The sequence below is a fragment of the Gymnoscopelus microlampas genome (genome assembly GCF_963454915.1).
Source record: "Gymnoscopelus microlampas genome assembly, chromosome: 17".
NCBI classification, from domain to species: Eukaryota; Metazoa; Chordata; class Actinopteri; order Myctophiformes; family Myctophidae; genus Gymnoscopelus; species Gymnoscopelus microlampas.
The window spans coordinates 8,622,902-8,650,289 of record NC_139954.1 but is presented as its reverse complement, the minus strand read 5'-3'; the positions used below and the strand labels follow the sequence as shown (position 1 = coordinate 8,650,289).

Genomic DNA, 27,388 nt, shown 5'->3' with positions numbered 1-27,388 from the left:
AGGTCTTACAGGTCTTCTCTTGGCACGTGACAGGAACAGTGGTGTCGGGCCGGCTCACGCCGACGCTGTTCTGAGACTTGACTCTGAAGCGATACGTCTTGCCCTCCTCCAGGCCGGTCACGTGGCTGCGGGCGTCAGTGACCGTCTTGAAGGTCACCCAGTCTGTCTGGCCCTCTTCCTGGTGCTCAACGATGAAGCCTGTGATCGGACTTCCTCCGGTGCGTTCAGGCCACTCCCAGGCCAGCCACACATCATTCTTCTCTACGTCGGTGTGGTGAATGTTCTTTGGTGGACCAGGAGGATCTGTCATAGGAAGGCACAAAAGTCACTTATTAGTTATTAAGGATGATCATTATCTATCATATCAAGTGATCTGTAAGTGACTGTGTTGGTAGTACACAGTAGTAGCAGTACTCACACATAGGATCCAGAGCCTTGATGGGCGTCTTGGTGGTAACAAAGTCACTTCTGCCAAACTGGTTCTCAGCAGCGACTCTGAACAGGTACTGTGTGCCCTCCACCAGGTAGATGGCCATCAGAGACGGCTTCTTATTGGCTGGGGAGACGGGCACCCAATTCTCGGCGGCCACGTCCTTCTTGTGCACCACGTAATGGGAGACCACGGCCCCTCCGTCGTCCTCTGGTTTGTTCCAGGTCAGGTAGCAACTCTCGCTGGTCACCTCCGAGATCACCAGGTCCCTGGGTGGGGAAGGTTTGTCTGGAGGAAACGCAAAGGAAACAGAACTGTGGTTTAATAAACCGCTTATCGACATGGTGTGCTATCTGGGGATTGTCAGTCATTTCTTTGTTTATTTATATTTCAGTAGTAGGCTTTGCGTATTTTTTTTTGTGTCATATGTGCGCTGTGCATTTTGTTTACAAAGCCTAAAGGCAAACAGAAATGTAATTCTACTTTTAGGTTCCAATGTTAAATGCCCAAAACACAATTAAACCATTCATTGCAATATGACAAATAATCATCAACAAAAAATGTCATGATCGTGACAGTTTGAGTAACAGATCACACTCACTCAGGACGAGGACAGACACTGTTGCTGATACTGTCCCCACTGGGTTCTCTGCCGTCAGGGTGTAGCTTCCGGAGTCAGGGCGGACACACTTGTCGATGAAGGCCTTGCTGCCGCTGGCGGTGGTGGCAACGGTGACGTGAGTGGGCATGTCGCCGTCGTTCTTCTTCCAGCTGAGGGTGGGCAGAGGGACCCCTCTGACGGTGGCACTCAGGGTGATGGGAGTGCCCAGCATGGCCAGGTGGTCCCGGGACATGTTGGCATCCAACAGCAGCTCTGGTACCTCTGTACACACAAACATGCAGTAGATACATCATTAAATATCACAGTATGAATTAATGTACCTACTTATTGTGTTACATTTTAATGGGCATAATATACAACTCAAGTCAGCATGTTTGTAAACCAATCTTGAATATATTACGTGGTACAATGTCTTTATGATGTCTACCATGTATAACTTGATGCTATTATATTTATTATCCCCTTATCGTTTCTTCTATCACCAGTCACAACAAGCACTGACCCAGTCTGTCGTGGACTTTGATGTTTTCCTTGATGTAGGCGGGGTCCGAATTCCCTGCAGCGTTGACGGTCATAATCCTGAAGAGGTACTGTTTTCCGTCTTCAAGTCCCGTCGCCACGTAGTGCAGGTCGGGACACTCCTCTGGGGTCTTGTTGGCGGGCACCCACTCCACCTTACCGGGTTCCTGGTACTCCACCATGTAGCCCAAGATGCGGCCCCTGCCGTCGTGGCGGGGCATCTTCCACTTCAGACTCACTGAGTCCTTGGTCTTGTCGTAGGCCTCCGGCGTGACTGGAGGGCTGGGCAACACTGCAGAGCCATAGAAATAGTTTTAAGGTAAACCCTACTGGAAACTTGCAATATTGGTGTCGATATCAGTGGATTTGACCATGTCATTAATTGGTAATTGGATATCATTTCAATAAATTGCATCCGTAATATAAATGAAAAGCTAATACGTATATAGAACATAACGGAATGAAATCTAACCGATGGGGTCCTTGGCTAAGATGGGTACGGATGGAGGGCTGGGGTCTCCAGTTCCTAGCTCGTTCTCAGCCATGACTCTGAACTCGTACTCGGCACCCTCGGTCAGGTCCTGCACTCTGAACTGTGTGTGGGGGTACAGGGGCTCCCTGGTGACACGCGACCACCTCTTGGAAGACAGCTCCTTCTTCTCCAGCACATAGTTGTTGATTGGTTTACCACCATCCTTGGGTCTGGACCACAGAACCAGACAGTTGGTACCGTAAACCTCTCTAACCGTTGGCGCCTCAGGGGCCTCTGGCACTCCTAATGAAGATGACACAGAAAAAAACATTGTTATAGGGCTGTATTTGTAAATCGAACTGATATAATAGATACTTGTATTAAATATTTTATCGTTTATGTGGAACAGTTATTATGAAAAATATACCAATGAAAGGCTATATAAAAAATAAAATTGTTTAATTGAAAAGGTTACACAGTATGACATGAATAATAATGAAAGCAGTAGTGGTGACATACTGAAGAGGTCCTTGGCTTTCATCTCCTCAGACTCGGTAGGGTCGCTGATACCGTACATGTTCTCAGCACAGATCCTCATCACGTACTCTCTGCCCTCTGTCAGCTTGGTGATCTGAGGGACGACAAACAGAAGATCATACACTGGTAAATACTTTTAGTGGAAACTGACATAATTGTACTTAATTACAGTACTTGAGTACAGATAATGTGTAAGAATAATAAAGACCTTGCAGGTTGTCTTGGTGGAGGCAGCGGTGACAACGATCCACTGGTCCCTGTTGACGTCTTTCTTCTCGATGATGTAGTTGGATACGTCTACTCCTCCGTCGTCCATTGGGGGCTTCCAGGAGATCACCATGTACTCCCTGTGCACCTCATCGAAGACCACGGGACCCACCGGAGGGGTGGGACGATCTGAAACGGCGCACACACAGGAACGTTAACGGAACGATCAATTTTTCAATTCAACATGTGAATTGGTCAAAGACACATTCTAGAACAATATATTTTGATCAGCGCCAGGCTGTCGGTCCAACGTACCGACTACGATGACGTTGCACACTCCCTTCCTGGATCCGGTGCTGTTCTCCACCACCACCATGTATCTGCCGCTGTGCTCTCTCTTAGCCTTCATCAGACCCAGAGACATGGTGTTCACCGTGTTCTTAAACACTGTGTGAGGGTCCGCCTTCAGCTCCACGTCATCCCGGTACCACATGATGGACGGGGCGGGTTTGCCCGTGTAGCGGCCCTGTAGCTGGACAGACTCACCCACGCGGATGATGATCTTGTCCCGGAAGTCCAGCTCGATGGTAGGAGGTTCTGGATGAGACACGACAAAGTTGGGAACGTGAGTGTGCATTGTGCAAGCTGGCTGTGTCTCTCTGTCTCTGTCGCTCTATCTCTGTCTTTCTCAGACACAAGACACAAGACACAAGCTCTGATCTTGTAGATCTGCTATTTCCATTTTTTTATGAATTTATACAGCTGTATGGTAAGATCAGGCGACTGTGTAATAATTGTGACAGACCTATCTACATGTACAGTATGTGTTCAGTATGTGTTGTTGTGTACTACATGTACAGCACATGGACATATATACGCGTCCCTCACCCAGCTGATCCTTGCAGGTGATGGGCTTGGTGCTGAAGGAAGGCTTGCCGGGTCCGATCTCGTTGACGGCGGACACCCTAAACTCGTAGGTGTCTCCCGCCCGCAGGCCATCCAGCGTGAACCTCCTCTCAAGCAGGTGGTCCTTGGTCAGCCTGCTGAACTTGTCCTTGCCGATCATACGGGCCTCCAGGATGTAGGAGGTCACCTCCGAACCGCCGTCGTTCTTGGGCGGCTTCCACGTGACGCTGATGTAGTCCTTGGTGATGGCGGTGACCTCGATGTCCTCTGGGCGGTCGGGCACGGCTGAGGGGGGAAGGGAGAGATGATTATTAATGTGTTACGTTCTTAATTGAAAACCAGAACCGTGCGAAGCTGATTTTGTATGTAAATACAACGTTAATCTGTCGTCACACGTACTGATTGGGTCTTGGATGGTGATCTCAGACGCGGTTCCGATGAACGGTCCCACACCGATGGCGTTCTCGGCCGCCACCCTGAAGAAGTAGGTCTTCCCGATGGTGAGGCCATGGGCAATGGCTGTGTGTCCGCCGATGTTGGCCGACACTGCGGTCCAGGCCTTCCTTTCCGCCTCGCGCTTCTCGATGACGTAGTTGGAGATGGGAGAACCACCGTCATCGTCTGGGAAGCGCCAGATAAGCTTACAGGAGTCACTGGTCAGCAGCTCAGCCTGGAAGGGGATTCCGACTGGTCCAGGAGGGCCTGCAAGAACACGAGGAGGAGTTAGAATACACAGATTCATGTTGCACCCCAAAGTTCAATGTCGATTAGCTCGATTAACGGTTGCACCCCAAAGTTCCATGTCCTAATCTCTTATCTCCATTACCCAGAACTTCAACGGTGACGTCCTTCTTCTTTTCTCCGGCGCCGTTCTTGGCGGTGAGCGTGTAGACTCCCTGGTGCTTCCTGGTGCAGTTCTTGATGACCAGAGAGGAGCTGATGGCTGTGGTCTCCACTGCTGCCTCGGCGGGGAGTGCGGCTCCGTCTCTGGTCCAGGTGATCTCCGGAGCCGGCTGACCCGACACGTAGGCGATGATACGGATCACCGCTCCGGCGGGGACCACCATCCTATCCTTCATGGACGCGTCCAGGTCCACCTCAGGAGCAACTAAGGACGGGATGAGAAGAATAGATGAAAGGGGTTAAGGTGGTGTAAGTGAGAAGAGAGGAGAGACATGTGAAGAAGAGTGAATGGTTAAGAGAACTCACCAGCTCTGTCGTTGACCTCCAGGACTTCAGGGATCTCTCCAGGATCACTGTTCCCAGCGATGTTGAAGGCGATCACTCTGAACTTGTATTTTCCACCAGTCTTCAGACCAGTAATCACAAACCTGGTTCCTCTCACCTCCTTCTCCTTAGCCTGAGGGTGACACCAGTACAGCTTAGACACCGTGGTGGAAGAAGTACTCCAATTTCTTTTCTTTTTCTAACTTAAGTAAAAGTAGCATGATCACAATGTAAAAATACTATGTTTCAAGTAAAAGCAGGTTTGAGAACACAGTGGTCCAATGAGAAAGGTTTTAGTTCTAACCTTAACCCAGGGCTCGGTTCCCTCCTCCTGGTACTCCACCCAGTAGCCCATGATCTTAGAACCTCCATCCTTCAGAGGAGGAATCCATTCCAGATCCACCGTGGACTTGGTCCAGTCGATAATCTTGGGAGTGGGAGGAGATGGTGGTGCTAAAGGAGAGACACACATCATGGTCAGTCAGTGTGCTATACCGCTGTGTTTTAACCAGTAGTGGAAGAATTACTCTAATTGATGTCACTAAACTAAAAGTAGCAAAACCGCAATGTAGAAAGTAGTAACTTTCCACCACTGGTTCTAACAGTCTCTAACAATGTGTCAGTTCTTACTGATGGGGTCTCTGGCAAACACGGGGTCGGTAGGCCCGCTGTAGAGTCCTGGGCCGGCCGCGTTGATGGCTGCCACTCTGAACAGGTACTGTGCCCCCTCAATCAGACCCGTCACCACGTGGGACTCTCCCAGCGCCCCGGGGCGGATGGGGTCTCGGGTGCAGCGGGCCCAGCGTTTGGACGTGGTCTCTTTGCGCTCCAGCCAGTAGCCGGTGATGGGGCTGCCGCCGTCGTCCTCTGGCTCATCCCAGGTGAGCGTCATGCTGTCCAGGGTGATGTTGGAGATTTTGGGCTTCTCGCACTGGCCGGGAGGAGCTACAGGGACACATGGGATGTTATTTTAAAACATTCTAATCACCATGGATACAGATCTTCAAATAGTAAAAGAATCATCAAAACAAAAAAAATCATCAAGTTAACAGATACGTACCCATAACGATCCTGGCGACTTCAGAGTCGCTGTCCAGCCCTTCTCCAACTCCATACTTGTTCTGGGCAAAGATGCGGAACACATACTCATGTCCCGTCATCAGTTTCTCCACCGTCCAAATCCTCTCTTTGGGCTCGTTGGTGACAATGGCCCAGGCGGCCCTGCCCTGCACACGTTTCCAGATGACGTAGTTTGTCACCTTGGAGCCACCGTCGTCCGTTGGCGGCAGCCAGGACAGAGTGACGTGTTCAGGGCCGATCTCCTCAAACTTGATGGGAGCGGAAGGTGGCCCGGGAAGACCTGGAGAACAGGAGACAAAATATCATAAGTAAAGCTCACACTAAGCACTAAGCTCACAGAGTCGTTATATTTGAAATAGAGCGTAAGTGGTTAATTCATAATGTACTTTGTCCTTTCCTAGAAATGCAGTGGAGTCAAAAGTACGATATTTGTCTTTGAAATGTAGTTGAGTGAGAGTCACAAGTATCCCAAAAGACAAATACTCAATTTAAGTACAGTACTCAAGTAAATGTACTTCGTTACTGTCCGCCAGTGACTACTACTACTTGTAATAATGCTATGAAGAGTAATCGTACCCAGCACATTGAGTCTCATCTCTTTGGAAGCTTTGCCCAGGCTGTTGGTTGCCACCAGCGTGTACAGTCCAGTGTCCTTCCTCTTGCTCTGCTGGATGATCAGGGTGCAGCTGTCGTCCGACACCATCTTGTTGATGTGCTCGTCGTACTGGATCTCCACCTTCTCGTCTGGCTTGAGGGCCGGAGCCTTGTACCAGGTGAGCGTGGGGAAGGGACACCCGCGCACGTGGGCCACGATGCTGACGTCTGTGCCCTGCTCTTCCTCCATGAACTCTTTAATCTCAATGGACGGAGCACCTGGAGAGAATAATAGACAAGATAGAAAAGGCTTTAGTGGACTGTTTTTAATACTCCAGACAGTCAGTAGATGATAGTTTCTACAAGGCGGATCGCAGCATGTGTGTGTGTGTGTGTGTGTGTGTGTGTGTGTGTGTGTGTGTGTGTGTGTGTGTTTCTTCTTACAGGTGGCGTCCTGTAGCAGAATGGGGCCAACGGTGGTAGAAGGTCTGCTGGCTCCAGCCACGTTGTAGGCCGTCACTCTGAACTCATACTCATCTCCCTGGGTCAGGTCCTCCACCTTGTAGCTGGTGGTGTCAATCTCTCTCCTGCTAACCCTGCACCAGTCCTCTTTCTGGGCCTGGCTTGCAGCCCAGCGGAGCATGTCTACGTGGTAGTGGGTGACTTCCGATCCTCCATCGTACTTGGGAGATTTCCAGGTGAGAGTCAGAGTTCCCTTCTTGACGTTTTGGATCTTCAGTCTGGTTGGTGGATCCGGGGGGTCTGCGGGAAGAAGAATGAAATTCTTAACGATGTTGTGTGACCCCTCCACTACCACTTTGAGAAGCAGTGATGTAAATACACGTTAATAACATATTATAACTACACAAGGTCATGTATTGTAGCTGTTTTTAACGTACGGATGGGATCTTTAGCCCTGGCTGCCTCCTCGGTCACAACAGATGGTCCAAATCCAAAGATGTTCTCAGCTTTCACGCGGAACAGATACTCTGATTCGAACATGAGGTCTGTAACCACCAGAGACTGGGCTGCACACGCCGGGTTCACCTGGGAGATAAGATAAGAGAGATAAGAGATGAGATGAAGGAAGTCGTGTTTTGACAATAGCCAGGAATACAAGACAGTAAAAACAGTAAGACATCAAAATATGGCGGCGTAAACTTGGTGGTGGTATTATTAACCTTGGTCCAGGCCTTTCCTTGGACAGTCTTCTTCTCAATGAAGTAGCTCTTGATTCTCTCTCCTCCGTCACTCTCTGGGGGCATCCAGTACAGTCTGCAGGTGCCTCTGGTGATATCACTGACCTTCAGGTCTCTGACAGGTCCGGGCAGGTCTGGAAAAGCAACACAACAGCAGTGTCATCAGTGCACAACACACAATATAAATTATGTGTCAATAAAAGAGCAGGTTATAAAGGATAGATTTCATACTTTTCACTTATACATACAGCACCTTTAATACGGTGCAGTTTGGGTCAAATGACTTAACTTAATATAAATAAAATCCTTATTGTATCCTTATCTTGATCATAAATGTGTGGTCCTTACCGAGGACGTTGACTCGGATTTTCAGGTGCTTGTGTCCGGCTGCGTTCTCTGCATTGATGATGTAACGTCCGGTGTGGATCAACTGGCTCTCGGCGATGATCACCAAAGAGCCGCTGTCTGTGCCGTAAATCTACAACACAAACACATGTTAAAAAACACGAATTCTCTACCCGTTTCATTTCAAAGACCCCCAATTTGATATCCATTTTGAAATTGTGATTGTAATGTATTGTTGCATACCTCTGAGTCAATGGGCATTTTGTGGATCTCGTTCTTCATCTCCGTCTCTGCTGGTCCATCGAAGGTCCAGGTGAGTTTGGGAGCTGGTCTGCCTGTGACCGTGACGGGAATCCTCACCATGCTTCCAGCCATGATGTTGAGCAGCTCGGGAGCACTCACACCCAGGGTGAGGACAGGTTCAACTGGACAAATTAAAACAACGCATTAATACCTCAATGTATCCTCCATGGAATAAATGCAAGTTGTATAAATGAATAATTGTAAAATAAATACAAAATATATAACGAATACATACTTAGGATATCCTCGACTATGATGTCTGCGGTCTTGGCTGGTTCGGAGTTGCCAGCAGCGTTGACGGCGTAAACCCTGAACTTGCATTTCTTCCCTTCCTTCAGCTCAGGAACTGTGATCTCTGTGGTTGGGTGAAGCTTATCAGCTGGGTTCACCCTCCTCCAATCAGGAGAGCCCTCCTCGTGCACCTCGATGATGTAGCCCTTAATGGGACTCTTTCCGTCCTTGTCCGGAGGGCTCCAGCTGAGCGTGATGCTGTCCTTGGTCTTATCTTTAACCGCCACTGCGGTGGGGGGGCTGGGAGGGTCTGGAGAGGAGAACACGTTACAGTTTATTTAATGTTAAAACTTGTCAGTTGGAACCATCATCAGTGTAAAGGTAGTGTCAAGTGATTTTTTTGTTATTGTTAAAACTAAATGTTTCTTGTTAACATGTGAACATGTCTACTCACTGCATGGATCTGCAGCAAAGCGGGACTCTGTGGACTCGCTGTGAGGTCCTATTCCCGCAGCGTTGCACGCTGCCACTCTGAACTGGTACTCTGTGTCTGGGATGAGCCTCAGGACAGTGTACTGCAGTGCCTTCACCGCAGGCTTGGTGACGGGGGCCCTGTTACAACGGCCCCAGTACACGGCTCCCTTCTCTCTCTTCTCCAGCCAGTAGCCCTGGATGGTGGAACCGCCGTTCTCCAGAGGAGGCTCCCAGGTGATGGTCATGGTGGTGGAGGTGCCAGAGATGATCTTGGGGAAGCGTGGGGGTCCGGGGAGACCGAAGGGGTCCTTCAACTCCACCTTCTCAGAGTCGCAGCCGTCACTGAGGCCGTACTTGTTCTGGGCTTTGATCCTGAACTGGTATGTGCCCTTGACGTTCAGTTTGTACACCTGAAGGAACACAGAGAGAAGAAAGACATGTAGAATTTGATACAGATGCTCCCTGGAATTGTGTGATGATGTGCTGTAACACAGATTCTTGATATTCAATAACATTTTGTATAATAGACCCACACAAAGACAGCAAATGCACATGGTTTGATGAAGTTTCATCTTACCCCAAATCTCCTGTCGATCAGGTTGATGGTTATAACCTCAAAGTCAGACTTCTTCTTGCTGGCGTCTCTCTTTTCCACAACGTAATTGGTGATTTCACTTCCTCCGTTGTCCTCTGGCGCGTCCCACATCAGATAGCACGAGTCTGCCTTGATGTCGGAGACGACGATGTTCCTGGGAGGAAGAGGACGGTCTGAAACGCAAAAGAAGAACATTCATTCACATGAAGCGCAACAGTAATAATGAACAGATTAGGAAACGGGTAGTTCCGACCAAGCAATGTGATGAAATCATGGGCTCTCCAGCCGTGCTCAAATGAGCATGGACAGCACACATTATGTGTTAAGTGACACTTACCCAGAACGTCCACACTAATGACATGCTGTGCTCTTCCCCAGCAGTTCTCTGCCATCAGCTTGTAATTTCCTGTGTCCCGTCTGACGGTCGTGGCCAGGGCCACCTTAGTCTTCTGAGTTGTTCTGTTCACCTGAAGACAGCCACACACAACGCACTTTAACAACGCCGAACACATTAATGCCTAACAAATAGCAAACATCTGTGTATTATTAGCTGCCAAACCTCCTCAAGTTCGATGGTGAGTATCTCGTCCTCGTCCTTAGCGACCATGACGGTGTCGTCCTTCACCCACTGCAGCGTGGGAAGAGGAAGTCCAACCACCTCAGCAGGGATGTCGATAGCCTCGCCCTTCCTCACCGAGATGGAGTTACTCTTGAAGTACTTCAGTATGGTGATGGTAGGTTTCACTGCACAAACAACACACAAACCTCATTAGGAACATATTATATATTTATTAGGGATGCGCGATTAATCAGTCATCATATCGGTATCGGCAATATCAGCCTTAAAAAGAAAGAAATATCAGTATCGAACTGATATCAAAAGAATAAATCAGTTCTTAATGAATTCTTACGTTCATCATCTTGAATCTTGACGCTGATGGACTTGGAAGGATCTCCGTTTCCGACCTCGTTGATGGCAGTGACGCGGAACTCATACTCCATGTTCTCAGACAGGTTCTCGATGGTTCCGCAGCATTCCTGGAACATCTTGCGGCCGGCGGGCTCGTACTCTGTGCTGTCGGACCTCATCTTCTCCACAAGGTATCCCGTGATGGGACTGCCTCCGTCCGTCATTGGCGGTTCCCATTCCACAGTCACCGTGCTCTTGCCTCTGTCGGTGTAGTGCAGTTTCAGTGGAGCGGAGGGGGTTCCTGCAGTGCAAAGTAGGGGTGGCAACAGTTAATGCATGCATAATCGCCGATATTGATGTCGTCAAAAAAGTCAAATAATGACCGATATGTCAGCCAAACAGATATATCGGTGGGCTCTATATCACAGTATTGTACCTTTAGGATCCACGGCCAGGATGGGGCCAACCACGGCGGGCGCTCCGTCTCCAAACTTGTTCCTTGCGATGACCTGGATGTCGTACTCCTCTCCGACTAGCAGGCCCTGGACATCACACTTACAGGAAGCCGTCTCGATTGGCTGACGGAACAGCTTCATCTTGGCGTCCTTCTTGGTCACCTCGTAGCCAATGATGTCGCTTCCTCCGTTGTCCAGTGGGTCGGCCCAGGTGATGACGATGTTCTTCTTGGTGACCACCACTGTCTTCAAGTCCACCACTGGTCCAGGGACGTCTGGAAAACAAAACACAACCAATAGGATTTGAACAGTGGTAGGGGGATAGTAGTTGTTCCATTTGAATGTTTCATCTTTAATATAGACAGACACTGTATTTACAAAACACCACTATAGTGCTTTATTACTGTTAACAACTGTAGAGGTTTATCACTGTGTTTATTATTACTAACCCAGGACGTCCACACGGGTCTCAACGGTTTTGGTTCCGCTGCTGTTGGTTCCACAGATCTTGTATACGCCCGTTTCGCCCCTGATGGCTTTCTTGATGAACAGAACGCTGTCGTCTCCCTGCGTGTCGATGACCATCCTCTCGGCGTCGGTGTCGGCCTCGTCCTTGGTCCATTTGACCTCTGGCTGAGGTCGACCCTTCACCACGGCCGGAAGCCTCAGATCAGTTCCTGCTCTGATGATCACTCCGTTCCTCACAGCGACATCCAGCTCCACGAACGGAGGTTCTGGTGGGAGACAGAGAAACAAGAGATAGACGTTGAGATCACTGTCATAAACAGAGGGGGTTCTATGCAGTGGTGGAATACAGGCCTTTAACTTGTAACAGAGTATTTTTACACTTGTGGTATTGCTACTTTTACAAAAATCTGAGTACTTCTTCCCCCACTGGTTGTATATAATGTAATGGTGACAGAGTAAGATTAGCACCTGTTGGTTCTTTAACTTGGACGTCTTCTGTGACTCCAGGCGTTCCGGGACCAGCGTCGTTCATAGCCATGACTCTGAAGGTGTAGTCAGCGCCTTCCTTCAGTCCAGTCACTGTGTAGGTCAGATCCTTACATCTGAACTCTGTGCAACGAGTCCAGTCCTTCTCCCCAACCAACACCTGAACACACAAACACACACATAGAGGTCAATACAGGACCAACTGCTTCTCTACAGGTGGTCATAAAAATGCAGTTGACGATTTATTGTCATACAAATAATTGCAATTTTTTTCCAACAATTTTTGGAAGAGAACATGGTAAAGTACCTTCTCAATATGGTAGCCAGTGATTTCTCCTCCTCCGTTGTAGATGGGGGGCTTCCAGGCCAGGACCACAGCCTCCTTCAAAATGTCCACGATCCTCGGTATGGGAGGGCCAGCAGGCACTGTAAATGTAGCTCTGTGTTAGACAATGTCCTCAAATGTACTTCTGAATAATGTTTAGGAGGCGTGTTCAAGCTAAAACATGGTGTTAACCACTTGAACCCCAGCATCCATATTCTGGGGGAGGGAACATTAGCCAAAAAATAGCTGATCTACAAGTTCACAAGTGATTGTAGATCGGCTATTTTTAAGAGATTTGGTGTAGAGGGGTATAGAGGCTATACGTACTGATAGCGTCCATGGCGACGACTTTGTCGGTGGGTACGCTGAAGGGTCCGGGTCCTGCCAGGTTCTCAGCACAGACCCTGAACATGTAGGTGAGTCCCTCCTGAAGGTCTGGGATCCTCATCTCCAGGTTGTTGATGAGCTGACGGTTCACCCTGGTCCAGTGCTTGCTGTTCACCTCCTTCCTCTCCACCCAGTAGCCCAGGATGGGGCTGCCGTTGTCCTTGGGCTCGTGCCAGGAGATCTTGGCAGAGTTGGCTGTCACGTCAAGGATCCTGGGTGTGTTGGGAGCATCCGGAGGATCTGAGGAGGAAGGAGGGGGAGAAGAGAGGGGATTATGGTTAGTTACAATACTTAAAGTTAAATACAACAGAAGTTGTGTTTATTAACACAATTACTCATGCATGTTTCCTGTGTTGTTTGAGGTTTCATACAGTGATGATGTAAATCATGTAAATACTAGTGTACTGTATGATTAAAAACAATACATGTAGCACTACAGGTGACTAAGAATACATACCAAACTGGTTTCTTGCAACCACTGGTTCAGAGATGTAGGGACGTCCGGGACCGCACTTGTTCTCGGCGGTCACCCTGAAGATGTACTCCTTGCCCTCGATGAGCTTGGACACGGGGCAGCTGAGTCCTGTCACGGTGGAGCTGACGGTGATCCAGCCGATCTCGTCACTCTTGTTGTCCTTCTTCTCCAGGATGTAGTTGATGATCTCCGTGCCGCCGTCGTCCTCGGGAGCCTCCCAGTTGCAGAGCACCGAAGTGTTCCTGATCTCGTCGAAGGTGACGTTCTGCGGAGGGCCCGGGATGTCTGAAAACACAAAAACACAGTACCATGTTACCTTCATAGAAACTAGTTAATCGAATTTATCGAATTACATTACATTTACAAATAAACATAATCACTAATAAAATGATCAATAGTTTCAGTCTAAGACTGTGGAAAATAAATCAGTTAAAACATGAAGACATGGACAAGAAGTGTTACCAAGGACGTTGACGACACAGGAAGCAGTGGCTTTGCCGTGGGTGTTCGACACCTGGATGCTGAACTTTCCGTGGTCGGGTCTCACTGATTCACGGACCATCATCACTGCCTTGCCCTTCTTAGTGTTGTCCAGACCCAGACGCTCTTTCAACGGGGCCACAAAGACCTCCTCTTCCTCAGGGACCTTCAATAGATTAATCAACCAATCAATCAATCAATCAACTAATGAATTCATCTATAATTCAACTTTATTAAAAAGTTAATTTGTACAGTGCAGATTTGTAAATTAGAACAGTGGTTCTCAAAGCCCCCAGCAAAATGATTCATAGTTAATAGGAACCAATTGGACCCTTACAGATCTGTAACTCTGAGAGAGTACAAATGGAACCAATGGGGGTCCATGGTCTAATGCAAAACAAACTGGGAATCCTTAAAATTAGAAAGTTTGACAACCACTGAATTAGAAAGTACAAGCGTCACTTAAAATAGCTATAAAATTAATAATTTAATTCCAAACCGCTGCTGCTGCCGCCTTCTTCTTCTTCTTCCTATCCTTCGCAGCCGCCAAAGGATCGATCTTCTTGATTGGGTCCTTGGTGACGTCCTGGTCGTCCCTCAGCCACACGATCTTGGGATAAGGATATCCGGAGATGTAGGCGTCCAGACGGACCTCCTCTCCTTTCTTCACACACACAGTAGACTGTCGGAGCGTCACCGTGGGCTTTTCTGCAATACAAACACATTAAAGGGATTAAAGCAAAAACTAAATTCCTTTAGACCTTTTAGGCCAAGTCCCAATCTGTGATTTGTGAAACAGTTTGAAAGGAGTCCTCCACACTAGCAGTGCGTTTCCTAAACAATTAGCACAATATGCAGAATGTTGTAGGGTGGCCGTATCGTACCGATGGGGTCAGCGACAGTGCAGGGTGCTGAACTGCGGGACGGTTCACTGATTCCCGCTGCGTTCTCAGCTCTGACCCTGAACTGGTACTCCATGCCCTCTGTGACATCGGTGTCCTTGTAGGAGAAGCCAGGAACCAGTTCCTTGTTGATCCTCTCGTAGCGTTCTCCGTCCTTCGCGATCTTCTCCAGGATGTAGCCCAGGATGGGACAGCCTCCGTCGTATTCGGGGGCCTTCCAGGTGACGGTGAGGGACCTGAAGCACGGGTCTATGATTTCCACCTCGATAGGAGGGTCTGGTTTCTCTGTTGGGGTTGGACAGGATCAGTGATATTAATATAAACTATGTATAATTCTATCATTGTGAACACTTATGTATCCAAATTGGAAATACTTCAAATAGGGGATCCCGCAAGATATTGCAGTTATGAGCTTCAGAAAGACAATATTAATTTACAATAACCAACAACTTACGTTTGACCTCCTCGCAGATGATGGGGTTCTGAAGTACCAGGTACTCTCCACCTCCGCACTTGTTGACCGCTTTGACCCGGAAGTAGTACTGGCAGTTGAGGTAGAGGTCTTTGATGACGGTGGTCAGCACGTTCTCTCCGGAAAACACGGGCACAAAGGTCTTCTTGGAGGCCTCGCGGCGCTCCACCGTGTAGCTGGTGACGGGGGTGTTGCCATCAAAGTCAGGGGCCTCCCAGCTCACCCGGCAGGTGTTCTTGGTGGCCTCGCCGCCGCTGATGTCCTTGCAAGGTCCAGGAACACCTAGAGAGGACACACACACAGATGAGTGGCTGTCTTTTCTGAGCAAATAGTAAAACATACAGCAAAGAAAGCCTTAACTCCAAAGACAAACGGAACCCAATGGACCAGTGTGTGATTAGTGTTCAGTACCGATGACTTTAACGTTGACGGTTCCGCTGACGGAGCCCAACTCGTTGGTCAGGGTCATCTTGTATTCCCCGGCATCGCTGTGGACACAATTGAGCAGCTCCATCAAGGCGCGGTTGTGCGTGACGTCCATGCCGTGGCGGTCGTCGTCCTCCAGCTCCACCTCGCCCTTGTGCCAAACCATGGCGGGCTGAGGGATGGCGCGGTACGGGATGTTGAACACCAGCTTCTCCCCTTCCACCACGATGATGTCGTTGGAGTCCCACGTCATGGTGGTGGCACCTGTCGGAGCCGCAACACACACACGTTATCATATGAGACAAACTTTATCAATACAGTAACTTGAAAATAAAAACAAGAATTACAAAATTCTGTGATCTATAGAAATATTCCTCCTGTGCAACTACAAATACTACGACTAATACCAAGACTACGGCTAGTATTACTACTACCAATAAGTAGTAATAATAAGTGTGTGTGTGTGTGTGTGTGTGTGTGTGTGTGTGTGTGTGTGTGCGTGTGTGCGTGTGTGTGTGTGTTGTACTTACAGTCTGGATCCTTGGTGGAGACCTTGTCCGACATGGCAGAGGGTTCACTGTTCCCCACGGCGTTGATGGCTATGACCCTAAGGAAGTAATTCTTCTCGTCTTTGATCTGATCCGGGCCGAGCCTGATCGTTCGCTCTTTGACGGGCCGGGGGGTGACACGCTGCCACTTGAGCTCGGGACGCGCCTCTGCCACCTCCACGTAGTAGCCGGTGATGGGACTGCCTCCGTCCTTCTCTGGAACCTTCCAGGAGATGGTGATATGCTCCCTGCTTGAGTCTGGGATCGCCAACTCCACAGGAGGAGAAGGAACACCTGGGAGAGGAGAGGAGAGGATGTCATCGCACAAGTTTGTTCATATTGTTCCTGTAGTTAGATACTTATTATAAGAAGTGATCTTGTTTGTTACAGTGTTTGAATGAAGCAATGTGATTGGTTGAATGTAGTAGGCCTTACCTTTTCCGTCCTCGATGGTGAAGATCTCGGTGGGTTCGCTCGGCTCTCCCGCTCCGGCCTCGTTCTCCGCTCGCACCTGGAACTGAACTTCTGCCCCTTCTTCCACCTCGGTCACTTTGAACGTGGTATTTTTGTCTGGAGTCTTACAAACCTTCAACCAGCGGGTTGAAGTCTTCTCCTTCATCTCTATCGCATACCTGCAAACAACAAAGCAACTCTTAGCCTGCTCTCCTCATAATAAGCAAAAAAAAATCTTTCTTTTTTGTAGAATTTGTGTATTGACTATTTTCACTATGTGTCGTTAATTTATATGGTAATGTTTTTTGCAAAAAACATTACATTAAAATTTTCGTTCTTGTTTTTCCTTCTACCATATGTTATGCTACCTTTTATTATGCATTACTATTGTTTTATTGTTTTGTTTTTTTACTATGATTGTGTAAGTGTCTTATTATGTTGTCTTACCTAAGGACGGGTCGTCCACCAATGGTCTTGGGTGGATCCCACTTGAGGTCCACATATTTCTTGGTGACCTCCGCCGCAATAAGGTTCAAGGGTGGTCCGGGAGTCGCTGCATAGCAAATAATAAATATTAATGGATAACACCAAGGGTTTCACATGTGAACAGATAAGTAGAATGTAAACTACCAATGACTAAATACATACTAATTAACTAATTCATTAAGTTACAACTTACTGAAGGTGTCCTTAGCCAGGACGGAGTCTTCCAGTTCGACAAATTCTCCCTGCCCGGCCTTGTTTTCGGCAGCCACTCTGAACAGGTACAGAGCGCCCTCGGTGAGGGGTGCCACCGTGTATTTGAGATCCTTGACGGCGGTGTCCACGGCCGTCCAGGTCTTACGCTTAACGTCTCTCTTCTCCACCACGTAGTTGGTGATGGGAGAGCCTCCGTTGTTCTCGGGAGCCTGCCAGGTCAGATCGGCACTGTTCTTGGTGACGTTGCTCACGTGCAGGAACAGGGGGGCGTCAGGGGGAGCTACGGAGCACAGAGGGGGAAAGATCAGTGGTGGAAGAAGTACTCTCATGGTATGAAATAAAATGAAATTTTGATTTATATGTTCCAATTCCAAAAACCCAATGAAATTATGAATCATAATTATTTGTATGACATTTAATCATCAACTAAAAGTTCATGATCGTGACAGGCCTAGTGGCTGGACTCACAGAGTTTCTCCTGGCAGATGACAGGGTCGCATGGTTCGCTGGGTTCACTCTCTCCGGCCTTGTTGTAGGCCCGGACCCTGAAGGAGTACTCCTGCTTCTCAATCAGACCCTTGAGGACGTGCTCGGTGTGAGGGATGTCCTCTGGGACGCGGATCCATTCCTCGTTTCCTGTCTTCTGGAACTCGATGATGTAGCCTTCGATCTTGGCTCCTCCGTCGTGTTCGGGTCGGTTCCACTGCAGGCCGATTGAGGTCTTGGCGGTTTCCTTGACTACAGGCTTGCCGGGTGCCCATGGTGGATCTGCAAGACAACACCAGGATTTAATTATCTCACCATCAAAGCTATAATGTGAACTATAAGTTTCTTCTGGTCACAGAGAGAACAGAGAAACCAGTGACAGCTTGATGAGTGACATTACCAATAGGATCTTTGATCAGGACGGGATCTGTGTCAGCGCTGGGCTTTCCAGGACCGGCCAGATTCTCAGCCAGAACACGGAAGCGGATCTTCTGCTTGGTGGGGAGACCTTTCACCCTGAAAAACACACAACAGTTTAGTCTGAATTAAGTGATTTTCATTTTATTACATTTCTTGGTTAAAATAAGTGTTACAGTGTATATATCTCTATATTCTGAGAGCTCTTTTACCTGAAGGTGGTGTCCTTGATGGGCAGTTTGTTACATCTGATCCATTTGTCAGTTTCAGGGTCAAACTTCTCCACCCAGTATCCAGTGATGGGACTTCCTCCATCCTCATCAGGCTCAATCCAGCTCAAGGTCACGGCGTCCTTGGCGATGTCAGAGGGAGTCACTCTGATTGGAGCGCCGGGTGAATCTGAAACACGTCACACCGTTAGATAAAAGACTATTTTTGACAATTTAATGTCCAAAAAATGCAAGTTATGATTTTGTGCGACATTTGTACGACCTCAGAACAGTCAAGACCCTGTGATCTTTGGTGCCCCCCTCAAAGGGGGTTTCCAGGTTAGAAACCACTGCGATGAGACTTACCAAAGGAGTACTTGGCAATGATGGGCATATGCTCGGCGGGTTCTCCGATGCCATACTGGTTCTCAGCGCTGACCCTGAAGATGTACTCTTTCAGGGGCGTCAGCTTGATGGCGTTGAAGGTGGTGTGTTTCACCGTGGCTGAGAGCTTGACCCACTCCTCCTTGTCTGTCTGTTTCCTCTCCACAATGTAGTTGGCGATGGGAGAGCCTCCGTCGTCTCTGGGCGGGTTCCAGGCCAGGACGCAGCTCTCGTTGGTGATGTCAGAGATGTCGAACGCAGCAGGTGGACCGGGCTTGTCTGCAAGGAGACAAGGTTATTATAGTTTGATTGATTGAATATCTTATAGATATTTTTAGGTACAGAAGAACGGGTTAAAAAAACGCCAAATGGATGAGAGTGTATACTATACTGTAACAGCGTTTGTATACTGTACCAAGGATGTTGACGTCGACGGTAGCGGTAGCTCGTCCGCATGCGTTGACGGCTTCAATAATATAGGTGGAGCTGTCCCCTCGGGTGGTGTTGGCGATGGACAGTTTGGAGGTCCCAGGCTGGGTGTCGATGGCGATGCGGTCGTCAGCATTCAGGACCAGGTCAGCCTTGGTCCACTTCACCCTGGGGTCAGGTTTACCCTTCACCTCGGCTGGAAGCTCGATCTTGGTTCCGGCCCGCGCGGTCAGACCCGCCAGCAGCTTCACATCCAACTGGATCTCAGGAGGTTCTGGTGGGATGTGATGTGAACATTGTGATGGAAGTGAGTTTGAAGTGAATACATTTCACATTTACAATAAGTGGATGACAAAAGTAAATACTATAAGAAAACAAACATGTTTGACAGATGAAAATGCCAGTTTACCTTTAGCATCAACAGCTTGAATCTCATCAGTGGCCTTGCATGGTCTGCCGGTTCCCAGACTGTTGTAGGCCTTCACATGGTACGCGTACCACTGACCCTCGGTCAGTCCTGTCACCTGCAACCTGCCAATGCAATAACAACACCCGTTAGACCAGTGCCTAATATCAACCAACTGAGGAAATGGTTGCTCTAGATCCCATACCAGGTGAGGGTGCTGAGAGTGTGAATGTGTTTTGTCAATCTGGAGTAATGTCTTACTTGAGTTCAGGCATGGGCTCTCCACACGGCTCCCACTTATCCGTCCCACGTTGGCACCTCTCCACCACGTAGCCCCTGATCTGAGACCCTCCGTCGTACCTGGGAGGGTCCCAGGACAGGAAGATGCCTTGGGCACTCTTGTCTCTCCACTTGAAGCTCTCAGGTGGGTCCGGAACAGCTGGGAGACACACACACACACACACACACACAACAACCAGTCAGGTTCTGACACCCAGCATGTCTCTGTGGTTTCTTATAGACATCAATGCTCCAATGCGTGTCTGATCAGTGATCAATAATAAATCAATACTCACTGGCAGGAGAGGAGACGTTGACGGGATCGTTGTGATAAGCCGGTTCTCCGGGTCCACACTTGTTACAGGCAGCCACGCTGAACAGATACTCTTTACCTTCCATCACATCTGTCACTGTGTACTCCAGGTCCTGAACACCGGTGGCAACCTGGACCCCATCACAAACATTACATCATCATCATCACATTCTGATGAGCATCAAAATGCACTTAAATTGACAATTGACTACGAAGTAGTAGTAAAAGTATTCAAAATATTTTAAAAATAGCAGATCTACAAGCTGCCCACCTTGACCCAGGTCTTGCGGGACACTTCTCTCTTCTCTATCTGGTAGTGGGTGACTGGACTTCCTCCGTCATGTTCTGGAGCCTCCCACATCAGATGGACATGATGTCTGGTCACCTCTGAAATCTTGAAGTCCTTGGGAGAACTTGGTGCAGCTGGGGAAATCAACAAAAATGTTGTTTATGTTGCTGATCAGAGACCGGAGGATGTAGTTTGACCTCCATGTTATAGTCACCTACCTACTATATATGAATGTTATATGAATATTTCTGTATAATCCAAGTGCTCAGTCTCAGACATTGAATAGGAGACAGACGAGACATTGAATAGGAGACGGCGTCCTTACCGATGACATTGACATCGATCTCTCCGGACACAAAGTTCACGTCATTCTCCAGGGTCAGGGTGTACGTTCCCTTGTCTGGTCGGACGCTGGGAGAGATGGTCAGCTCTGTGTAGGTAGGCTTGGTCACCATGGACACACGCTCATCGGTAGAGCTAAGCTCCTTGTCTCCGATGGTCCACTTGGCGTTGGGGGTGGGGTATCCAGTGAGGGGTACGCGGATGGTCAGAGGGTGTGGGACGATCACCTCCAGGCCGTTCCTGAATGCGCTTAGGTCCATGCTTGGACCAGCTGAGGACAGAGACGGGGGACATTTATTAATATGGATTATGGAATACAAAATGAGGGCAAAAATAGACCAAAAAGTCAATATCGACTTTACGAGTAAATTATCAGTAGACATTTTACCATGAGGATCATCAGCCGTCAGGGGTCCTAGTTGTTCCGCTGGGAGTGACACTCCAGCAGCGTTCTCAGCACACACTCTGTAGTAGTATAGCTGACCAGCCTTCAGACCAGTCACCTGAAACATACAACACAGTATAAATATCACTACATAATGCACTTCATACTTCAACTATAATAATAAAGAGATTATGTTTTACTATCTAAATAAATATCGGAAAATTGTGTGTGTGTGTGTGTGTGTGTGTGTGTGTGTGTGTGTGTGTGTGTGTGTGTGTGTGTGTGTGTGTGTGTGTGTGTGTGTGTACGAACCCTAAAGGAGAGGTCCTGGCAGAGTCTGGGGTTACATCTAATCCACTTGTAGATACCATCATCACACTTCTCAATGATGTATCCAGTGATCATACTGCCTCCGTTACTGACTGGTGTCTCCCAGGTTAGAGTCACTGCCAGCGTTGTTTGATCACTGAAGTTCAGGTTCTGAGGAGGGCTGGGTACATCTATAGTGAAACATAGATTTAGTTTAGCTATTTTTCAGCAAATTCACATGTATAATATAATTGATATATAGTTTCTGTCTTTTTATGCGTTTTCTCACCGATGGGGTCCATGATCTTGACGGGGTCGGTGGCCAGGCTTGGTCTGCCAATGCCGGCCTTGTTCTCAGCTCTGACCCTGAAGATGTACTCCTTGTTCTCCACCACGTCGTTCAGGGAGGCCGTCAGGTCTTTGGCACCGCACACCATGGCCGTCTCCCACTTCACAGACGTCCTGTCGCGGAGCTCGATGACATAGGCTGTGATCTCAGAGCCGCCATCGGACTTGGGAGGTTCCCAGACGAGAGTAGCGCCATACCTGTTCACCACGCTCACCTTGACATTCTCTGGTGCGTCTGGGACGTCTGGGAGACAAGAAACACATTACATTACTTTATTAGTATGGTTTAACTCTTGGGTGTGGTGAATTCTTAGTCACACTTCACAGTTCCAGTAAATGCATATTTAGTAGACAGTGGTAAATATGAGTTGAGTTCCTCTGCTTACCAAACTTATTCTTGGCCTGCACAGCTTCATCTGTAGCGACAATAGCTCCATAGCCCACTCTGTTGCGAGCACAGACCCTGAAGAGGTACTTGTGGTCTCTGTTGAGGCCACTGACACAGTACTCTGGAGTGTCGGCACGGTCTGTGGCCAGCGTCCACGTCTTACGCTTGATGTCGCGTCTCTCGACCATGTAGGCCACAATCTTGCTGCCTCCGTCGCTCTCGGGCTCCTCCCATGCCAGGCTGACCTCACCGTCAGTCGTGTCCACCACTCGCAGGTTCTTCACAGGACCCGGGACATCTGAAAACAAACAAAAAAAACACAATTTAAACTCTGCAACCTCACAACCTAGGGAGATGGGACAACCAGTAACATTTGTTATTAGAGCCATTATTAATAGGTGATTCATTTAAGCAGCCTCACCGATGACGTCCAGATTAATGATGGCCTCTCCTTGTCCGTGTTTGTTCTTGATGACGACCTTGTATCGTCCCTGGTCCCCCTTGGCGGGACTCTTCAGACGGTACTCGGTCTTGTCGGTGGTGGTATCGATGTTCTGGACCGGCAGGCTGGTTCCCTCAAAGAGCCAGTCGGCGTCTGCGCGAGGGTAGGCGTCGTAGGGCACCGCCATGAGGAAGGGCTTACCAGCATCTGTCACCAGGTTCTGATCCGTGGTCTTGATCTTTGGAACAGCTATTAAACACACAGTCATAGGTTTAATCCAGTGGTTCCACCCCCAACCCACCCACTGTGATCTTCGAAAACGCTGGTTTAATCAATGATCTTCAGTCAATCTGTCGATCACTTTGTGGATCAGTCACTCATTTCATCATTTGTTCATTCAATTCATCCATTCACCCACCAATCGCACTGGCTCATTCTCTAATCATGGAATTGTCAAATTATTTAAAAGCATCTTCACATACCTGCCAGTTCCAGCTTGGCCTTGGCGTCTTTGTCCTTGGCCACAATCCTGTACTCTCCCTGGTCACGAGGCCTGATCTCACACACCTGCAGACGGTGGACTTTGCCCTCGCTTATCATCTGGTATTTGTCTCCCTGGACAATAATCATATTGTTTCTCATCCACTTCACTTCCACTCTGTCTTTGTTGAGCTCCACCTCGAACACAATGTCCGAGCCTGGAGGCTCAAACACGTCCTGGGGAGGTCTGACGATCTCCACTGGGGTCTCTGTGAAGAAATATGGAACATGAGGACTTCGCACAGAAATCACAAACCTTAAATAGAAATGAGTGCTATAGGAAAATGAACGACTTGCCTTCAACAAAGAGCCTGGCCCGGGTCCTTCTGTCTTCGATACCACAGGCATATTCACACTCATCATCAGGTCTGCAATTCCTGATGATCAGTCTGCACGTACTACCTTCTTTTTCCATGTGGAACCTGCAAAAGAAATGGTGCATTGTGAGCTTGTAGATCAGCTATTTCCGCTATTTTGTGCAACACCGTTGTACAACAAGGTATTTAACCAGATTAATCGATTTAGTCAATTAGAACATGTATTTGAATAATAAATCATAATTTATTATGCTCCTTACCTGGGACCTTCTCTGATCTCACGTCCCTCTCTGTACCATTTAACAGCAGCCTTCTCCTTGGACACCGTGCAGGTGAACTCTGCGTCCTCAAACTCAAGGATGGTCTGGTCTTTGAGCTGCGCAGAGAAGTCTGTGGGAGCCTCGCTAATGATCAGCTCCGCGGAACACTTGTCGTCTCCGATCATGGCAGTGTACTCTCCCTCGTCGGCCATGGTGCAGTCCTTGATGGTCAGGGTGTGTTTGAGTCCGTCCACCCTGTACACGACGCGCTTGCTGAGGGTCACCTCCTCTCCGGCCTTCATCCACTTGACGGTGGCCTCCGGGCGGCTGACCTTGCACACAAAGCCGACGGTCTTCTTCTCCTGGGTCTCGATGTCCTCGATGGGGTCCAAGAACTTCAGCTTCTCCGCTAGAAGTTCACAGGACACACAGGAAGCAGGTTTTAATGGAGGTACTTAAAATTAAGAGAACCACTGATTCAAGTCTTCCAGGTGAATTCACTTACCTGCTACTTTAGCAGTGGCAGAGCTGTTGGCTTGTTCTCCTCTCTGATTGGTCAGGGTGATGGTGTAGTTGGCTTCATCAGCCTTCCCGGCCTCTTTGATCCTCAGCGAGAAGACGTTGTCTCTCTGGAGCATGATGTACTTTCCGCTCTCAAACAAGGTCTCGTCGTTCTTCAGCCACTTGGCCTTGGCTCCGTCCGAGTTCACCTCACAGTTGAACACAACCTCGCTTCCCTCCTTCACCTCCGTATTTCTGATGGGGGTGACGATTCTCAGTTTCTCTGCGAAGAGAAAACAGGCACGTGTTGACCAGGAATCAGACAAACTAAACAGGAGGGATATGGGGCTCTAAGGCATAACAGATGAAAGGAGGAGACGACAGAAAGCAGAATAACTCACCAAGCACAACCAGGTCGGCTGAAGCTTTGACTGTGCCGATCACGGCAACGAATGCTCCCCCGTCTTTAGTCTCGCATGTCTTCACAATAAGAGCTCTTCTCTTCCCATCGCTGACAATGTCATACTTTTCTCCAACTTGAATCTCCTGTTTGCCTCTAAACCACTTGACTTCATATGTCTCTTTGGAGACGGAGCAGACAAACTCGGCCTTCTCTCCCTCCACCACCTCCAGGCTCTGAGGCCTGGAGATGAACTCGGCGGCAAGCTCTACAAGCAGGACAGGAGAAGAACACATCCCAGGTCAGTTTGTGGAGGAAGGCACTACATGTTTACATTCATTTAATAAAACAAATCTTCATGTACCAAGTGGTGATACGTTTTAAGAAGGAGGGCTACGGCGTTCAAGACTTGTCAATAGTTGTTAAAAGGTGCACTTTGTGTAAAAAAAAGAAAGGGGAAAAGAAAATCATTCTTGTTTTACAAAGAGTGCCTTGTACTTATTTTTGTTTTAGACTACATACATGTTTGTTGTAAATTCTAATACTGTTGTTAGGATGTTATTACCGTTCAGTTTCAGTGTGGCTGATGTCTTGACTTCGCCCAGTTTGCAGTGGTACTCCCCAGCGTCCTCCATCTTCAAGTCCTGGATGATGAGGATTCTCTTCCTTCCATCCACGATTTGTTCGTATCTTCCTCCCTCTGGCAGCTCCTGGTCTCCTTTGTACCAGACAACCTCTGCTCCTTCCTTAGACACCTCACAGATCATCTTCACGCTGTCTGTCTCTGTTCCCTCAACATTGGACAGGTTCTTGGTGAACCTGGCAGCTTCCTCTGTGCATGGGGAAGAGAACACAGGGGGGTCGTAGGAACCGTTTGACGTGCTTTCAATGTCAGCAGAAGTCTTTCATCGGTTTTGCCTTATTTGTACTTGAAATTGAGAGCTGAAACATTTCTTTGAATGACAATTAAATAAAATGTCATGATCCTGACAGCCCTACATGTAGAGAGTGAGAGAGAGAGAGTCTTACCAACGACAGTGAGCATTCCAGAACTCTTGGAGGTCCTGGCATCACATTCATACTCGGCTTCATCGTCAAACACTGACTTGTGGACGATAAGAATCCTCTGGAGTCCCGTGGCGATGATCTCATACTTCTTACCCTTCCTAATCTCAGCTCCATCCCTGAACCAACGCACCTGGACCACCATGACACAAAACCAACAACAATGTGATGACCATTTCACAAACTTGTCCCATAAGGGAATTATCATTATGTATTATATTATTATTTTTTTACATAAGTCTGTAGAGTTAGAATGTTATTATTGTTATTCCCTAATCTTTAAATAAGATATACTGGGATAATTCCATGTATATTTGATCATGCTGGGACTATTCCATGATGTGTATTCAGATCTTACCTTAGCAGTCTCACGTGACACTTCACATTCAAACCTGGCAGATTCCTTCTCTGCAACCTCCACATCATGGAGAGGTTTACCGAACTCCACAAACGGAGCTGTGGATGGGCACAGAACACCACAATTATACGTTACATTTTGATATGACATGATTATATACATCATTACAATCTTAGAGCTGTCTGGTAAAATTAACATAAAATAAAACTGAACGCACGTGTGACTTCCAAGAAGCAGGAGGTCTTGAAGTCCTTGGCGTCGCAGGTGTACATCTTGCCATCCTCCAACTGACAGTCGTGGATGAGGAGTATTCTCTTGCGGCCGTTGACCTGTGGGTCGTACTTCTTGGTCTTGCGGATCTCCTGTCCATTTTGGAGCCATGTGACCTGTGCAAGAATTATGGTATAATCAATATTTAATGTACTACAATGTTTAATGTACCACTACCCTGAATGTTTAATGTACTTCTCCCATGAGCTTATGTACGAAACTTCTTCTTCTTTGACTCTGTTTGCCTCAACAATTGCAGATTGTTGAACCAATTATAATTGATATACAGAATTCGTGGACTGACCTCAGCGTTCTCTCGGGACACTTCACACTCCAGAGTAGCAGTGGCCTCCTCTTCAACGGTCTGGTCTTCCAGAGGTTTGGTGAACTCCACCGGCGGATCTGTTCAGCAACACACACATAAACCTTCATTAGTCAGACAGTCATGGTGAACATAGGGATAGATTAATCTGTTGCACCCCTAGACCGTATGAAAACTAAACAGTCTGTAATTTGTTTTGATGTGTTTACCTCTGACAATCAGCTCCGCCTGGCTCACAAAGTCCTTGGCTGTGAGTTTGACCTCTCCAGCCTCTGACTGCTTGACATCTCTGACCGTCAGAGAGTGCATTCTGCCATCAGCCCTGGTCACCACCTGCAGGAAAACACTCCATCACTGGTCTGATACCTCTGGGCCAATATCATACACATTTAGGGGCTGTGTCCACAGAGACTTTACACTCATCAATGTCACGTTTGGTTCTCCTGGCTGTGTCTGACAACCCGATCATTTACCACCTGGCGCTGAATCGATAAAACTGATTATTTTGCTATTTTTGTTCACCCAGCAGCAGGTGGTGCTATGAGTACAAAAACAGCCCTCATCACCCAGCAGTTGAGTTGTAACTGCTGTTAAAAATAACCTGCTGTTATCTGAGACAGATAGACCCCTGCTGTGACCAGACCCTTATATGTGCAATGTGCTGCTCTGACCAATTCATCACACATCATCAATTAAAAAAGA

The 27,388-nt window shown here is 48.1% G+C and overlaps 1 protein-coding gene across 5 annotated transcripts in view; it reads right to left on the bottom strand.

Moving 5' to 3' along the window:
* ttn.1 (titin, tandem duplicate 1) overlaps positions 1-27,388 on the bottom strand; it is a 127,632-nt gene that overhangs the window by 57,586 nt on the left and 42,658 nt on the right. For all 5 annotated transcript variants that reach the window (XM_084085146.1, XM_084085147.1, XM_084085145.1 and 2 more), the window contains 68 exons: positions 26,896-27,019; positions 26,669-26,766; positions 26,312-26,480; positions 26,095-26,192; positions 25,701-25,869; positions 25,237-25,503; positions 24,673-24,939; positions 24,276-24,554; positions 23,771-24,179; positions 23,491-23,615; positions 23,136-23,402; positions 22,633-22,902; positions 22,210-22,509; positions 21,765-22,067; positions 21,479-21,666; positions 21,170-21,284; positions 20,765-21,052; positions 20,422-20,573; positions 20,134-20,281; positions 19,820-19,997; positions 19,562-19,683; positions 19,139-19,426; positions 18,706-19,002; positions 18,343-18,529; positions 18,114-18,229; positions 17,696-17,995; positions 17,208-17,507; positions 16,976-17,081; positions 16,511-16,707; positions 16,058-16,369; positions 15,513-15,791; positions 15,084-15,383; positions 14,612-14,914; positions 14,227-14,435; positions 13,710-13,893; positions 13,230-13,532; positions 12,713-13,012; positions 12,368-12,486; positions 12,043-12,220; positions 11,556-11,840; positions 11,088-11,381; positions 10,653-10,952; positions 10,301-10,485; positions 10,079-10,208; positions 9,724-9,914; positions 9,127-9,556; positions 8,677-8,982; positions 8,382-8,563; positions 8,142-8,271; positions 7,776-7,927; positions 7,494-7,641; positions 7,039-7,356; positions 6,577-6,873; positions 5,981-6,280; positions 5,551-5,865; positions 5,225-5,373; positions 4,903-5,053; positions 4,520-4,801; positions 4,093-4,395; positions 3,676-3,978; positions 3,103-3,384; positions 2,789-2,976; positions 2,563-2,674; positions 2,044-2,346; positions 1,555-1,863; positions 1,032-1,313; positions 419-718; positions 10-303 (listed from right to left, as the gene is read on the bottom strand). In XM_084085146.1, the coding sequence (XP_083941272.1) occupies positions 10-303; positions 419-718; positions 1,032-1,313; positions 1,555-1,863; positions 2,044-2,346; positions 2,563-2,674; positions 2,789-2,976; positions 3,103-3,384; positions 3,676-3,978; positions 4,093-4,395; positions 4,520-4,801; positions 4,903-5,053; positions 5,225-5,373; positions 5,551-5,865; positions 5,981-6,280; positions 6,577-6,873; positions 7,039-7,356; positions 7,494-7,641; positions 7,776-7,927; positions 8,142-8,271; positions 8,382-8,563; positions 8,677-8,982; positions 9,127-9,556; positions 9,724-9,914; positions 10,079-10,208; positions 10,301-10,485; positions 10,653-10,952; positions 11,088-11,381; positions 11,556-11,840; positions 12,043-12,220; positions 12,368-12,486; positions 12,713-13,012; positions 13,230-13,532; positions 13,710-13,893; positions 14,227-14,435; positions 14,612-14,914; positions 15,084-15,383; positions 15,513-15,791; positions 16,058-16,369; positions 16,511-16,707; positions 16,976-17,081; positions 17,208-17,507; positions 17,696-17,995; positions 18,114-18,229; positions 18,343-18,529; positions 18,706-19,002; positions 19,139-19,426; positions 19,562-19,683; positions 19,820-19,997; positions 20,134-20,281; positions 20,422-20,573; positions 20,765-21,052; positions 21,170-21,284; positions 21,479-21,666; positions 21,765-22,067; positions 22,210-22,509; positions 22,633-22,902; positions 23,136-23,402; positions 23,491-23,615; positions 23,771-24,179; positions 24,276-24,554; positions 24,673-24,939; positions 25,237-25,503; positions 25,701-25,869; positions 26,095-26,192; positions 26,312-26,480; positions 26,669-26,766; positions 26,896-27,019 (15,835 nt within the window). The remainder of the gene's footprint in view (positions 1-9; positions 304-418; positions 719-1,031; positions 1,314-1,554; positions 1,864-2,043; positions 2,347-2,562; positions 2,675-2,788; positions 2,977-3,102; positions 3,385-3,675; positions 3,979-4,092; positions 4,396-4,519; positions 4,802-4,902; positions 5,054-5,224; positions 5,374-5,550; positions 5,866-5,980; positions 6,281-6,576; positions 6,874-7,038; positions 7,357-7,493; positions 7,642-7,775; positions 7,928-8,141; positions 8,272-8,381; positions 8,564-8,676; positions 8,983-9,126; positions 9,557-9,723; positions 9,915-10,078; positions 10,209-10,300; positions 10,486-10,652; positions 10,953-11,087; positions 11,382-11,555; positions 11,841-12,042; positions 12,221-12,367; positions 12,487-12,712; positions 13,013-13,229; positions 13,533-13,709; positions 13,894-14,226; positions 14,436-14,611; positions 14,915-15,083; positions 15,384-15,512; positions 15,792-16,057; positions 16,370-16,510; positions 16,708-16,975; positions 17,082-17,207; positions 17,508-17,695; positions 17,996-18,113; positions 18,230-18,342; positions 18,530-18,705; positions 19,003-19,138; positions 19,427-19,561; positions 19,684-19,819; positions 19,998-20,133; positions 20,282-20,421; positions 20,574-20,764; positions 21,053-21,169; positions 21,285-21,478; positions 21,667-21,764; positions 22,068-22,209; positions 22,510-22,632; positions 22,903-23,135; positions 23,403-23,490; positions 23,616-23,770; positions 24,180-24,275; positions 24,555-24,672; positions 24,940-25,236; positions 25,504-25,700; positions 25,870-26,094; positions 26,193-26,311; positions 26,481-26,668; positions 26,767-26,895; positions 27,020-27,388) is intronic.